The 14162-nt window shown below is 40.5% G+C and overlaps 1 protein-coding gene across 6 annotated transcripts in view; it reads left to right on the top strand.

Moving 5' to 3' along the window:
• ZC3H14 (zinc finger CCCH-type containing 14) overlaps positions 1–14162 on the top strand; it is a 52324-nt gene that overhangs the window by 22398 nt on the left and 15764 nt on the right. For 3 of the 6 annotated variants that reach the window (XM_039468798.2, XM_039468797.2, XM_039468801.2), the window contains exon 10: positions 13168–13242. The exons of the other annotated variants lie outside the window; for them this stretch is intronic. In XM_039468798.2, the coding sequence (XP_039324732.1) occupies positions 13168–13242 (75 nt within the window). The remainder of the gene's footprint in view (positions 1–13167; positions 13243–14162) is intronic. 6 annotated transcript variants of the gene reach the window in all.

The following is a 14162-nucleotide window of genomic DNA, read 5'->3' as shown; positions in this document are numbered from 1 at the left end:
GCTCTCCAGTAAATTGTGTATTGCTGTAAAAAGTGATCTCACGGTTCTTACGTATTTTTCATCTTGTTCCGTGCAATACTGTAAACCTTAAATAACACCAGGGGACCCATAATGAAGTGCTACTAATGATGCTGGACTTCTCTTAAGAAGTAGGGAAAAGTCGGCTGGGCGCGGTGGCTCAAGCCTGTAATCCCAGCACTTTGGGAGGCCGAGGCGGGTGGATCACGAGGTCGAGAGATCGAGACCATCCTGGTCAACTTGGTGAAACCCCATCTCTACTAAAAATACAAAAAATTAGATGGGCATGGTGGCGCGTGCCTGTAATCCCAGCTACTCAGGAAGCTGAGACAGGAGAATTGCTTGAACCCAGGAGGCGGAGGTTGCGGTGAACCGAGATCGCGCCATTGCACTCCAGCCTGGGTAACAAGAGCAAAACTCTTGTCTCAAAAAAAAAAAGAAGTAGGGAAAAGTCATGACATTACAAGAAAAAGTTGAATTGCTCAGTATGTACCAGAGATTGAGGTCTGTGGCTGCAGTTACTCACCATTTCAAGATAAATGAACTTAACATAAGGACCATGGTTAAAATAAAAGAAAAGAAAAATTTATGAAGCTGTCACTGGAGCTACATTGACAACAGGAGTAGTTAAATGTTTGGGAAGTCAAAAGTTATATGTGGATTTCAACTTTTGTGGGGGGGATGTTGTTTAAGCACTCATGTGCTTTAAGGATCATCTATATATTATATTTTAAATATCATAAAGCTAGATTTTATTTTTTATTCTAATCTCAGTTTGCCTTTTATTGAAGCATTTAGACCAGTCACACATTTATTACAATTATTGATACAGTTGGATTAGTTTCCAGCATCATTTCTGATTTGTATTTTCTGTTTTTTTCTCATCTTTTTTAAGGTTAATTACTGTTATTGTTGAAAACCCTAACCCTGGTTCTACAATTATAAACTAGTTTACTATTTAAAATTTCTGTTTCTGTTCTTTTTTTTTTTTTTTTTTTTTTTTTCTTTTTTCTGAGACGGAGTTTCACTCTAGTTACCCAGGCTGGAGTGCAATGGCGCGATCTCGGCCCACCACAACCTCTGCCTCCTGGGTTCAAGCAATTCTCCTGCCTCAGCCTCCTGAGTAGCTGGGATTACAGGCACGCGCCACCATGCCCAGCTAATGTTTTGTATTTTTAGTAGAGACGGGGTTTCACCACGTTGACCAGAATGGTCTCGATCTCTTGACCTTGTGATCCAGCTGCCTCGGCCTCCCAAAGTGTCTGTTCTTCTTTTTTTTGAGATGGAGTCTTGGTCTGTTGCTAGGCTGGAGTGCAGGGGAGCGATCTTGGCTCACTGCAAACTCTGACTCCCTGGTTGAAGCGATTCTCCTGCCTCAGCCTCCCGAGTAGCTGGGATTACAAGCATAAGCCACCACACCCAGCTCCTTTTTGTATTTTTAGTAGAGACGGGATTTTACCATGTTGGCCAGGGTGGTCTCGATCTCCTGATTTCAGGATCCGCCCACATCGGCCTCCCAAAGTGCTGGGATTGTAGGCATGAGCCACCACGCTTGCCCATGCTGTTTTTTTTGGGGGGGGTTATCAGTGAAATATTACATGCAAATTTAATTTAGTATTCTAAAAGTTAATATCCTGACCTCATTCTCAAACAGTAAAAGGACCTTTGAATTTTTGAAGAGTGTCAGTCTTTACTCTCCTAATTTACTTTTCAGTGTTTCAATTTGATCTTTTTAAAATACATAAGTTGGACAACATTCTTGTAATTTTAGCCAGGCAGTGTTTTTTCAGGTTTACTTCCTGTTTATCATTTTACTTATTCTTAACATCTCTAAGTGTTATTTGGGGATCATTATTTTCCAATATTTTGAAGTTTTTTTTTTTTTTTTTTGGAAGTTTCTTTGGAATGTGTCTGTTGGCAGTGTATTTTCCAAGAGTCTATTCATCTATGAGTGTTTTCTTTGTGTTCTTGTGCAGTAGTTTTGCTGGATACCGAAATCTAGGTTAATAGCTATTTGCTCTCCCACCTTATATATGTTATTATCCATTGTCTTCTGCATTCCATTGTTGAGTGGAGTTCTGCCATTCTAATTGTCTGTCGTTCCTTTGTAGGTGATCTGTCCTTTTTCTCTGGCTGCTTTCAAGATCTTCTCTTTGTCTTTGATGTTCTGCAGTTTCACTACGATGTGTCTAGGCGTGGATTTCCTTTTATTTTTCCTGTTTGGTATAATGTATGGAAAAATCCCATATGTTTGAAATAAAATACTTTACATTATGAAATATATGCTCACCATAGAAAATTTGGGAATACAAACATATCAATGTAATATCTCCTGACAGTTGAGAAAATAATCAAATAGTATAAAAAGACTGAAAATAAAAAGCAACATTCTTTGCTACATTCTTCTCTATACTAGTCACATTCCTCAGAATCCCCCACTTTTAAATGCTTCAGTTCCCTTCTACATTTTGTAATAATATGCTTTATATTGTTTCTTCATTGATGAACTATAGATAGTATCTGTTGATTTCTTGCTATATGTCAGGATCTAGCTCATTTATACTTTTTCCTTGCTTCCAAACTCATAGAGCAAAATCAGTTTTTAATTCATTTATTGGTTACTTTAGTACTTGTAAGCAATATACCTAAATATTTCTTGTCTGGTTATAGTTTAGTATGTTTTGACTTCTGAAAGATATGAACATTTACATTCTCCTTCTTCAATTCCTTTTTTTTGGGAGGTAGAGTCTCAGTTTGTCGCCCAGGCTAGAGTGCAGTGGGACAATCCTAGCTGACTGCAACCTCTGCCTCCTGGGTTTAAGTGATTCTCCTACCTCAGCCTCCTGAGTAGCTGGGACTACAGGCACACTGTGCCATGCCTAGCTAATTTTTTATGTTTTTAGTAGAGATGTGGTCTCACTGTGTTGCCCAGGCTGGTCTCAAACTCCTGAGCTCAGTCTGCCCACCTCAGCCTCCAAAGTGCTGGGATCACAGGTGTGAGCCACCATGCCAGGCCCCTCCAGGTCTTATATTTTATTTCCTGCTGCCACCTACATTCTGTCCTGCCTCCACCTTCTGAATTACCACTTGTACTTTTATATTGTCAAAGCTGATCAAATTTACATTTTGTTTTCAACTTTAGTTAAGACTTAGTAGATTGACTCTAAGAGTTGATAAACAGTAAGCATTTACACTATTAAGACTATTTAGGCTGGGCATGGTTGGTGGCTCACACCTATAATACCAGCACTTTAGGAGGCTGAGGGTGGGAGGTTTGTTTGAGCCTAGGAGTTTGAGACCAGCGTGGACAACATAGACCGTCATCTATATATATATATATTTCATGTTTTTTAATTAGCTGGATGTGATGATGTGCACCGGTAGTCATGGCTACTCTGGAAGATTGCTTGAGCCCTGGTGTTCGAGGTTTCAGTGAGCTGTGATTACACCAGTCTGGGTGACAGAGCAAGACCCTGTCTCTAAAAATGAGAAAAAATTTAAAAAAATTTAAAAGACTATATAAGTATTTACTACAAGGCCAAATTTATACTCTTATTTCTTGCACAGCTTTTTTTTTTCCCCTTTCATACTTTTTTTTGTTTGTTTGCCTGAGGTTCTTCTTTTTTCCCTTCTTGTATTGCCTGCCTGTTCTGTACCTTAAAAGTCTGTCACTCTGTGCTTTGAACCTTTGGGTTTCCCACCTGTTCTAGGAGCCTTCCTTCTGGAGCTGCTCCTTCCTTTCTGACCTGACCGTGTGCTCTAGGCCTCCTCCAGGCCGTCATCCTGGGATGTCCTGCCCGAGTCAGCTCTGCATTTCCTGAATTCCATTTTGTCTTCTCAGTTCATTTCTGCATTTCATCATCACATCAGAAAGAAACTCCTTAAGAAAGTATGGAAGGTTAATTTTCTGAGTGCTTGGAAATCTGAAGCAAGCCTTGTATTTTTTCCTACTTTGGCTAGGTATGGAATTCTAGGTTGAAGTCATTTTCTTCAAAACTTGAAGGCATAGTTTGACTATCTTGAGGCTTCATTGTTTATGCTGAGAAGTGGTTGCCCATCTTATACACATTGTGAAATATGTGGAAATTTTTTCTCTGGGAATTTTTTTTTTTTCCTGTGTTCTTGGTATCAAATTTCACTGTGATATGTCTAGATGCTAGTTAGATACATTAGGCACCCTTTTAATTTGAAAATCCATTTTCTCCAGTGAGAGAAATTCTCTTGCATTATTTGTTTTAAAATTTAATGTCCTTGTTTTCATTGTTCTCTTATGGAAATTCTGTTAGTTGAATGATAAGCTCTTTGTTCTGTCAGTTGTCTATCTTTTTTCTCCTCATTTTTGACTTGGTTTTGTTGGTCTACTCTTGAATACTTCCTTGATTTTGTCTTTAATCTCCTTACTGAACTTTTAAAAAATGTAGGCAAGCATATTTTTTAATTTCCACAAACTTTTTTTTTCTTTCTGTTTTTCATAGTACTTTATTTTGTGGATACAGTATCATCTTAACTATGTCTGAAGATCTTAAGTAGAGGGATTTTTTTTTTTTCAAGGAATTCACCCTTGTTTCCTAATTAATGGAATCAGAGTCAGAGTTTATGCTTTTTTTCTTGCCCTTTCATTTGTGGGATTTTCTTTCAACAACATCTGCAGATAGTGGTTTGCAGATTTTTCTTTTTTTTTTTTTTTTTTTTTGAGACGGAGTTTCGCTCTTGTTACCCAGGCTGGAGTGCAATGGCGCGATCTCGGCTCACCGCAACTTCTGCCTCCTGGGTCCAGGCAATTCTCCTGCCTCAGCCTCTCGAGTAGCTGGGACTATAGGCGCGCGCCACCATGCCCAGCTAATGTTTTGTATTTTTAGTAGAGACAGGGTTTCACCATGTTGACCAGGATGGTCTCGATCTCTTGACCTCGTGATCTACCTGCCTCGGCCTCCCAAAGTGCTGGGATTACAGGCGTGAGTCACCACGCCCGGCCTAGTGGTTTCCAGTTTAAGGAAAGGTAATGCAGAGGCTTACTTAGAGTTGTGCTGTGGGCTGAGCTTTTTCTGCAGGCAGGTTTATCTTTAAATGAAGCAGACAAGGAGCTGCATTTGGCCTTGCAGTTGTGGAGGAATTTCTTGGGGGAGCAGGTTGGTATGCTTACAGTCCCACTATTTGTCTGTTAAAAATATTTAAATTTTGTCTTTTTTTTTTTTTGAGACGGAGTTTTCACTCTTGTTACCCAGGCTGGAGTGCAATGGCGCGATCTTGGCTCACCGCAACCTCCGCCTCCCGGGTTCAGGCAATTCTCCTGCCTCAGCCTCCTGAGTAGCTGGGATTACAGGCACGTGCCACCATGCCCAGCTAATTTTTTGTATTTTTAGTAGAGACGGGGTTTCACCATGTTGACCAGGATGGTCTCGATCTCTCGACCTCGTGATCCACCCGCCTCGGCCTCCCAAAGTGCTGGGATTACAGGCTTGAGCCACCGCGCCCGTCCTAAATTTTGTCTTTTAAATGTCTCTATGACAATACCATCACAAACCTTTTTCTCTGCCTTTTGTCCTTCATGGTTTTTGCTCATTGCTCCAGTCTCTCACAGCCAGATGACCCTTTGTTTCATCCAGATTCAAGGCTTGATATATCATCTCTGCACCATGACTGTCACATTTCCATTGCCAGCCTGGACCTTGCTCTGAATTCCCAATTTCTGTTCAACCATTTTATATTTCTTCTTGGATATAGAATAAATCATTTCAAACTTGTCCAAAACTCAGCTATGAATTTTCCTCTCTAGTCTGTTCTTCCTGCAGTCTTCTTCATTTTAGTTTAATGGCAACTTCACCTTTCCAGCTTCTGGGACAGAAACCTGTTGCCATTCTTTCTTCGCTCTCTCTGCTTTCCTTCCCCTTCCCCCTCTACCTCTGTCTCCCTCCTTTCCTTGTTCCACCCGTCTACCTCTACCTCCAGATTTGTGGAATTTACCACCGTTTATCACTTCCGCCTCTACCACCCATCAAAGTCACCATCTGGCTGGATGTGGTGGCTTATGCTTGTAATCCCAGCACTTTGGGAGGCCAAAGCCGGTGGATCATATGAGGTTAGGAGTTCAAGACCAGCCTTGTCAGCATGGTGAAACCCTGTCTCTTCTAAAAATAGAAATGTTAGCTGGGCATGATGGCACGTGCCTATAGTCCCAGCTACTCGGGAGGCGGAGGTTACAGTGAGCTGAGATCACAACGCTGCACTCCAGCCTTGGCACCACAGTGTAACTCTGTCTCAAAAAAACAAAAAACAAAAGCAAAGTCACCATCTGTGATTTGCCTTGATTACTTGATTATTGGAATAGTGTTCTTAGAAGGTATGCCGACTTTCAAACTTGCCTTCAGTCTGTTCCACATAGCAGCAGAGTGATCCTTTAAACTGTAAGTTAGATCACACTACTCTACAGCTTAGAACCCCCCAGGGCTCCCTATCACACTGCAAGTTAAAGTCTTTCGCTGTCTCATCACTCACCTCCCTCCCTCTCCTCTGGCTCCCTGTCCTTGCTGCTGCTTCTGCACACTGGCCTGCTTGTCCTTCAGGACATTTGAAGAGGTGTGCATCTCAGATGCTTTTGCCCTCTCCTGGGAATGTTTACTTCCGGATATTCTCATGTCTCGTCCATGTGTCATCTTTGAGGCCTTCTCTCACCCTGTCACCCTCCTTTTTAAAGCTTTATTTTTCCCCATAACATTTGTCACCATCAAATATATAGTTTATGTTTTTGTAGTTTAGGTATTTTTTGTCCAGATGTAGGTCTTTATGTGTCAACATGAAATGTTTTAACATGTTTATTTTGGGGCTCTTGAGAGCTGTATCCTTCCCCATCTCAGCAGAATCCATCCTTTTTCAGTGGAGATTTGTGTGTTTGTTGTGTATGGATATTACTGAGTGCCCAGAGCAGTATCTGGCACACAGTAGTAGCAGCTTAGTCAGGGTTTGTTGTTTGAGTGAATGTCACTCCTGCCTTGCATCTAACCTGCAGTTTTCCCAGGGGCTCATTTGTGGTTTTGCCTGCTCTGCCTGACAGCCAGTATTTGTCCATATATTTTCTGTTATCCAGAGATTGTTGACATTTCATCTGCTGTGACCACCTTGTAACCCCCATCTCTAAATCAGTGATCGGTAATATTTTTGAACTAACAATTTTTGTATAGCAGTCATTTTAAAATATGTATACCCAATATATATATTTTATTTATGTACACATGCTATATTGGTATGAATGTTAGAAAAGATAAGAATAGAAATCCAAAGATCATAAGGTAGAGATGTAAATAGTAAGTTTTTAAATTCATTTTTATGGACTCTTCAGAAGGAGAGATTATAATTGTATGTACTTGATACATTGTGTTGGAGAGGAAGTACTGTGAAAGATTCTTAGTAAAGGGGTGATTTTATATTCCGAGAAAATGGAAAATTCCCTGCCTTCCTCAGAGGGAAACACGCACTTAGAAGTTTGACGTGTATTGGTGTCGTCTTCTAGGTATTTCTTATATCTGTGAACATGTGCACGCTTTGTATATAAAGTGTAATTATGCATTTGCTTATGTACACACACACGCGTACATATAAAGCAGGAATTACACCACACAGAGCTCTCTGTGATGTGTTTTTTTGTTCCACTTAATGTATCAAGAGTCCTTGAGTTTGGATCCAGGACCCAGACTGCCTAAGGTGCAGACCCTGTAGTTTACTAATTGACTTTAACCTTTCTGTGCCCCAGTTTCCTAATCTATAAATGAAGGATAACAGTAGCACTTACTTCAGCGTTATTGGTAGAAGTGAATCTTAAAATACGTAAACTTTCTCTGCTGGTGAATATTTATATTGCAGTCTTAGGAAGGGTCCTTGCTTATTTTCCATTCTAAAGTTGGGCTGAACACAGTGGGCCATACGGGTGCCATCAGATAAGCTCTTGTTTCTCTACGACCTGTTCTGTTAGACCTCTTTCCTACTTTTTCACTTGAGATTATTTGTCCTCTAGTGAGCCAGCTGGTTTGCAGATGGTACTTGGCTGAGAGTGTCTTGCTGTAAATAGTTACTATGGATGTCCTACGTCAGGTGGTTCTGTTAAAAAAAAAAAAAAAAAAAAGGCTGTGAATCCAAAACCTTTTGAATTTTGAAAATTATTTTCTGTCTGGAATTTTGAAGACTGATTCATATGGTGGAGGACTGAATACAGATTTTTATTTTATAAATTCCAGCACTTAGCATGTTCTTGATTCTATTATTATGAGTGACATCTATTTGACTAGGAAACCAAAGACTACAATTCTTTATAAGGATTCTTTTTTTTTTTTTGAGACAAAGAGTCTCACTCCGTCACCCAGACTGCAATGCAGTGGCGTGATCTCACTTACTGTAACCTCCGCCTACTAGGTTCAAATGATTCTTATGCTTCAGCCTCCCAAGTAGCTGTAATTACAGGTGCGTGCCACCATGCCTGGCTAATTTTTGTATTTTTAGTAGAGACAGGGTTTTGCCACATTGGCCAAGCTGGACTCTTAACTCCTGACCTCAAGTGATCCACCTGCCTTGGCCTCCCAAACTGCTGGAATGACAGGTGTAAGCCACCATGCCCGGCCAGGATTCTTTTAGAAGAGGTTGTAGTGAGCAGCATCTACCAGCTTGCATCCCTGTATGTTTCATATCTTAAGTATTTGCTTGGGGAATAAACCAAAGTGAAAACGTCCTTTCTCAAATTAAGGACGTGGAAAAATTTACTTTTTTTTTTTTTTTTTTTTTTTTTTTGAGACAAAGTATCACTCTGTCACCCAGACTGGTGTGCAGTGGTACAATCTTAGGATCTCAGCTCACTGCAGCCTCTACCTCCCGGGTTCAAGCAATTCTCCTACCTCCGCCTCCCGAGTAACTGGGATGACAGGCCGACGCCACCATGCCCAGCTAATTTTTGTATTTTTAGTGGAGACGGGGTTTCACCAAGTTGGTCAGGCTGGTCTGGAACTCCTGACCTCATGATCCACCCACCTCAGCCTTCCAAAGTGCTGGGATTGCAGGCGTGAGCCACCTTGCCCAGCCTGGAAGTCTTTACTATACTTAAGATGGCCGTAATCCCCAAGTTAATCTATGGATTCAACTCAGTCTCTGTTTAAATCCCTGATTGCTTTTTTGTAGAAGTCAGCAAGCTGATCCTAAAATTCATATGGGAATAAAAAGGGACCTAGGCCGGGCGCGGTGGCTCACGCCTGTAATCCCAGCACTTTGGGAGGCCGAGGCAGGTGGATCACGAGGTCAAGAGATCGAGACCATCCTGGTCAACATGGTGAAACCCCGTCTCTACCAAAAATACAAAAAATTAGCTGGGCATGGTGGCGCGTGCCTGTAATCCCAGCTACTCAGGAGGCTGAGGCAGGAGAATTGCCTGAACCCAGGAGGCGGAGGTTGCGGTGAGCCGAGATCGCGCCATTGCACTCCAGCCCGGGTAACAAGAGCGAAACTCCGTCTCAAAAAAAAAAAAAAAAAAAAAAAAAGGGACCTAGAATAGCCAAAATTACTGAAAAAATAACATTGGCAAGGTTATGTTGCTCGATTTCAAAACTTAATACAAAGCTAGAGTAATCAAGACCATGGTACTGGCGTAAGGATGACCGTTCAGACCCATGGAACAGATTTGAGAATCCAGAAATGATTGCATACTTTCTTTTCTTTTCTTTTCTTTTTTTTTTGAGACGGAGTTTCGCTCTTGCTACCCAGGCTGGAATGCAATGGCGTGATCTCGGCTCACTGCAACTGCCGCCTCCTGGGTTCAGGCAATTCTCCTGCCTCAGCCTCCTGAGTAGCTGGGATTACAGGCACGCACCACCATGCCCAGCTAATTTTTTGTATTTTTAGTAGAGACGGGGTTTCACCATGTTGACCAGGATGGTCTCGATCTCTCGACCTCATGATCCACCCGCCTTGGCCTCCCAAAATGCTGGGATTACAGGCTTGAGCCACCGCGCCCGGCCTGATTGCATACTTTCATGCCCAATTGATTTTTGGCAGTGGTGCTAAGAGTTTATTGACAAAAGAATAGGGTTTTCCACAGATGATGCTGGGACAACTGAATATCCACATGGAAAAGAATGAGGTTGGAGCCTTATGTCATATACAAAAATTAACTCAAAATAGATCAAAAACCTAAATATAAGATCTAAAACTATAAAACTTTTAGGGAAAAAAATAGATATGTCTTGGATTTGAGAATGGTTTCTTCAGTATGACACCAAAAGCACAAGCAACCAAAGGAAAAAAAGATAAATCGAACTTCATCAAAATTTAATATTTTTGTGTTTCAAAAGATACTATAAAAAAAACAAAGACAACCAACGAAATGGGAGGGAATATTTAAGAAACACCTATCTAATAATAGTCTAGTATTCAGTCAAGGTTTAGTTCTTATTTCTCCATCCTTAAATGTACACGATACTGTATTAGCGAAGTTGAATTCCATTATTACCACATTTATCTTTAAAGAAGTTTGTTTGGATCATGGGGTCCAGTTACTTTCTCTGCCTTCTTCCTCCAAAGGATTTCTCAATCTCAGTAGTGTTATATACTAATTTCAAGGGGAATTACAACTCAAAACAATTCAGAAATCTGAAGCTTAAAAATGTATGAAAGGAGAAAATTACATTTTATTCATTTCATATTTAGGTGTAAAGCACTTGATGTTATATTGCTTAACGTTGTAACTCTTCAGTGTTCTCATCACATGAAGTAAATAGAAAATTCTTTGTGGGTCATATGTCTGTTTCAGCCAATCAGAAACCAGGATTATTTTGTATGTAATAATAGGGTTTGTTGGAAGAGGAGCTATATACATGGTAGGACTTAGAGGATAGAGGGCCCTGCATATTAGGGCTTCTTAGTTGTAGCGAAGAGGCAATTGGTCTGGTATGTTTCGCTTTTTCACATTTACTTTTGAGATCTGACTCTGGAAATGTATAACCCTATCTTTTAAGTTATAGCTTAAGATGTTAATTTGCTTTTAATACTTCTTAAGGTCGCAGCATTGATCACTGCTTTTACTTTTGATGAAATAACTTAATGAGCTGTGAAGAAAAAGTTACCAGATTTTAAGCTAGAGAGAGAATTTTACGAAATGTCTTTGAGGTTTCTGTCACCTTTATGAGAATGTCTTCAAAGTTTCCATCACCACCTCTACCAGTTTTTCTTCCATCGGAGCCAGTGGACTTAGGTTCCATAACAAGCTCCTCTTGTTCACTCAATGAGACAATATTTTCTCCCTTTTAAGGAAAATAGCAGCTGATATCAATGAAATTAAAGGAATGAAAGCTCCTATTTTGACATTGGAAGCAAATCTGTTTGGTCTAAATGTTAGAGTGTCCCAGAATGAGCAAAAATTTCATCTTTTGAGGTTAAAATGAGTGAATATTCAACAACATCTGAATACAATAGACACTTTGAAGATCTTAAAGAAGAAGTTACTGAATCACAGTCAAGACCTACTGATGTAAAAATAATTGGCTTCCTTAGAAACGTAGAGAAAGGTAAACTCTTAATATACAATGTTTTCTGGGTACCCATTCTTTGATCTGTGTCTTTCCACGTGTGTAGCTCTGATGTGGAGGGAGCAAGTTACAGAGAACTTGATTTTTTCATGGACCTTTAATGACAAATTTGGATTCTGCTTGATTTAACTTAGAAACCTAGAATTGATCAGAATTCCATCCTCTTTAATTGAACTCTCTAAAACGATGTTTTGAAAAGATAGATGAACCTAGAGCAATAAAGCAAAACTTGAAATGTGGAAGAGTTGTCTTTCATGTATCTGTGTGAAATTATTTTAAAATGCCTAATTCTTTCATCATCTGCTGTTTATATGAAGTCCTGTTGCAGTATTTGGATTGAAAGAGCCTTTCTTCCTGTAACCTTTTACCTCAGTTCTCCAAGCTTCCCACAGGAATACAACTTGACCTAAGTGACATCTTGGTTACAGTTCCTCAGAATGTGTGCTTTTTTCGGTAATAATTCTGGAAGGAATTCACATTTTTGGGATGCACCAATAAAATGTCATATAACATATGTTTTAAAAGAAATCAACTGACAAAATTTCGAATTGGGTATATCTTTTAAAATTTAAAAACACCTTTTAATGAAATCTGTTTGGTGGGAGATTGCCCACTTAAGTCTTCGCACTGAGTAAGCAAAGCTTGTCCTTGTGAAGCCACCTGCAATGGATGTACAAAAAATTAGGATGTGGGCATCTTAATAAGATTTCAGTATTTGCAGTCCTATCAGTTACATCCCTTTGTGCACTGTAGTGCAGTACCTTATAATGAGCAAGTGAGTGTCTGATGTCTGCTAAGCACTTTGGGGGGGATGCAGAAAAGTGTGACCTTCGCCCATCCTCAAGGGCCTTAACATCAAGTGGAAGAAAGAGAAAATCACTTCTTTGACTTTATTTTGTGCAGACTGCTGAGCATATTATTATTAGAAATTGTGAACCTAATATTAGGAATTAATGTTATGAACCTGTTTTAGAAGAAATAAGTAGTTGAACATCTTTTCTTGTGGGAGAGCCAAACAGTTACTATCATGCTTCCTGACATCTGGTGTGGACTCCAGAGCTGAGTGTCTTGTTTTCTTAGCATGCATTGAAGCCCATAGTTTGTCTTTTAGGAACTCTATATTTAGATGATTAGAGAGTGTCGTGTTTTGCTATTTGTTACCTTCAAAGGTCATGGGTGAGTGAGTCGTGATGGTAAGAGCCCAGGTGATGGAGGGAGGTGCTTGCCATCTTTATTTTGCAGTTGGCTGTGATGTGAGCTGCTGGGCCACAAGGTGCCTCTCCCTGAATTTTCCACCCTTTTGCCCCCTTTACTTTCCCCACAGAATTCAAATCCAGGAAAAATGATATCCCCACAGAGGGAGAACCAGGAATGTCTTACAGTGGCACTTTTAGTTTAACCCTGAGTACAGCCTTTTTTGTCTTACAGGATATCCTTTGGTCCATAAATACTATTAAATTTCATTGCCGAAGCTTTAAGTTACTTTTAAGACTTTCAGTTAAGAACCCAGAAGGATTGATTTTTTTTGGGAACCACATGCTCGTATTGTGTGTGTTGTAAGCTTAGTGAAGTTTTAAAATTTATATTCTAGGAACTCAACAGAGGCAATTATTATCCCGACTACAAATTGACCCAGTAATGGCAGAAACTCTGCAGATCAGTCAAGGTTGGTAATGTTTATAGTTGTACTGTAATCTAGCAGTTTCAGTTGCCGTTTCCATGTCTTACACCCCATTTAATGTATCATTATCTCTTAGATCCTGCCCTAAGATGTTATATTTAGATCTGTGAAAATATTTTAGGGCCAGGAGATAAGATCTGTGTTTTCTTCATGTTGTATGGTGTTTTAATTTTTTGCCTCATTGGAAAGCTTTGTTCCGTTCACACCATTCCACGTGTGTCCCTAGACTGTTGGCTCTCACTCTCCTGCTGTCAGGAGTGACTTGAGTTTCTTACTTGTCCTCCTACTCCACCCAGCTTTTGCCATTGCCCTGTGTGGCTTTTGTATCCTCTTTTTCACCTAGTTAGCCTTATCTTCTTGTACTTCACTTTGGAATCTTAACACCAGGGCCACACCTGGAACTTGTTCTAGAGCCGCTTTAGTTCACCTGTTTCCCCTCCTCTTCCCACAGACACACATGCCAAGGGCTACTTCAGGACTGGAGCTGGCACCTTCGTTTTTATTGTCTCTGTTTTCAGTGCCCAGCCCCTGGCAGATGCATGTTCAGTGTCTTAAGAATGACTGCAGGATGGCCGGGTGTGGTGGCTCACACCTGTAATCCCAGCACTTTGGGAGGCTGTGGCGGGTGGATCACAAGGTCAAGAGATCAAGACCATCCTGGTCAACATGGTGAAACCCCGTCTCTACTAAAAAAAAAAAAAAAAAAATTAGCTGGGCATGGTGGCGCGTGCCTGTAATCCCAGCTACTCAGGAGGCTGAGGCAGGAGAATTGCCTGAACCCAGGAGGCGGAGGTTGCGGTGAGCTGAGATCGCGCCATTGCTCTCCAGCCTGGGTAACAAGAGCGAAACTCCGTCTCAAAAAAAAAAAAAAAAAAGAATGACACTGCAGGATAAACACAGGCAAC

Source organism: Saimiri boliviensis, chromosome 2 (assembly GCF_048565385.1).
Source record: "Saimiri boliviensis isolate mSaiBol1 chromosome 2, mSaiBol1.pri, whole genome shotgun sequence".
Lineage (NCBI taxonomy): Eukaryota > Metazoa > Chordata > Mammalia > Primates > Cebidae > Saimiri > Saimiri boliviensis.
Note: the sequence above shows the minus strand (reverse complement) of the source record. Positions and strands in the feature narration are given on the sequence as shown.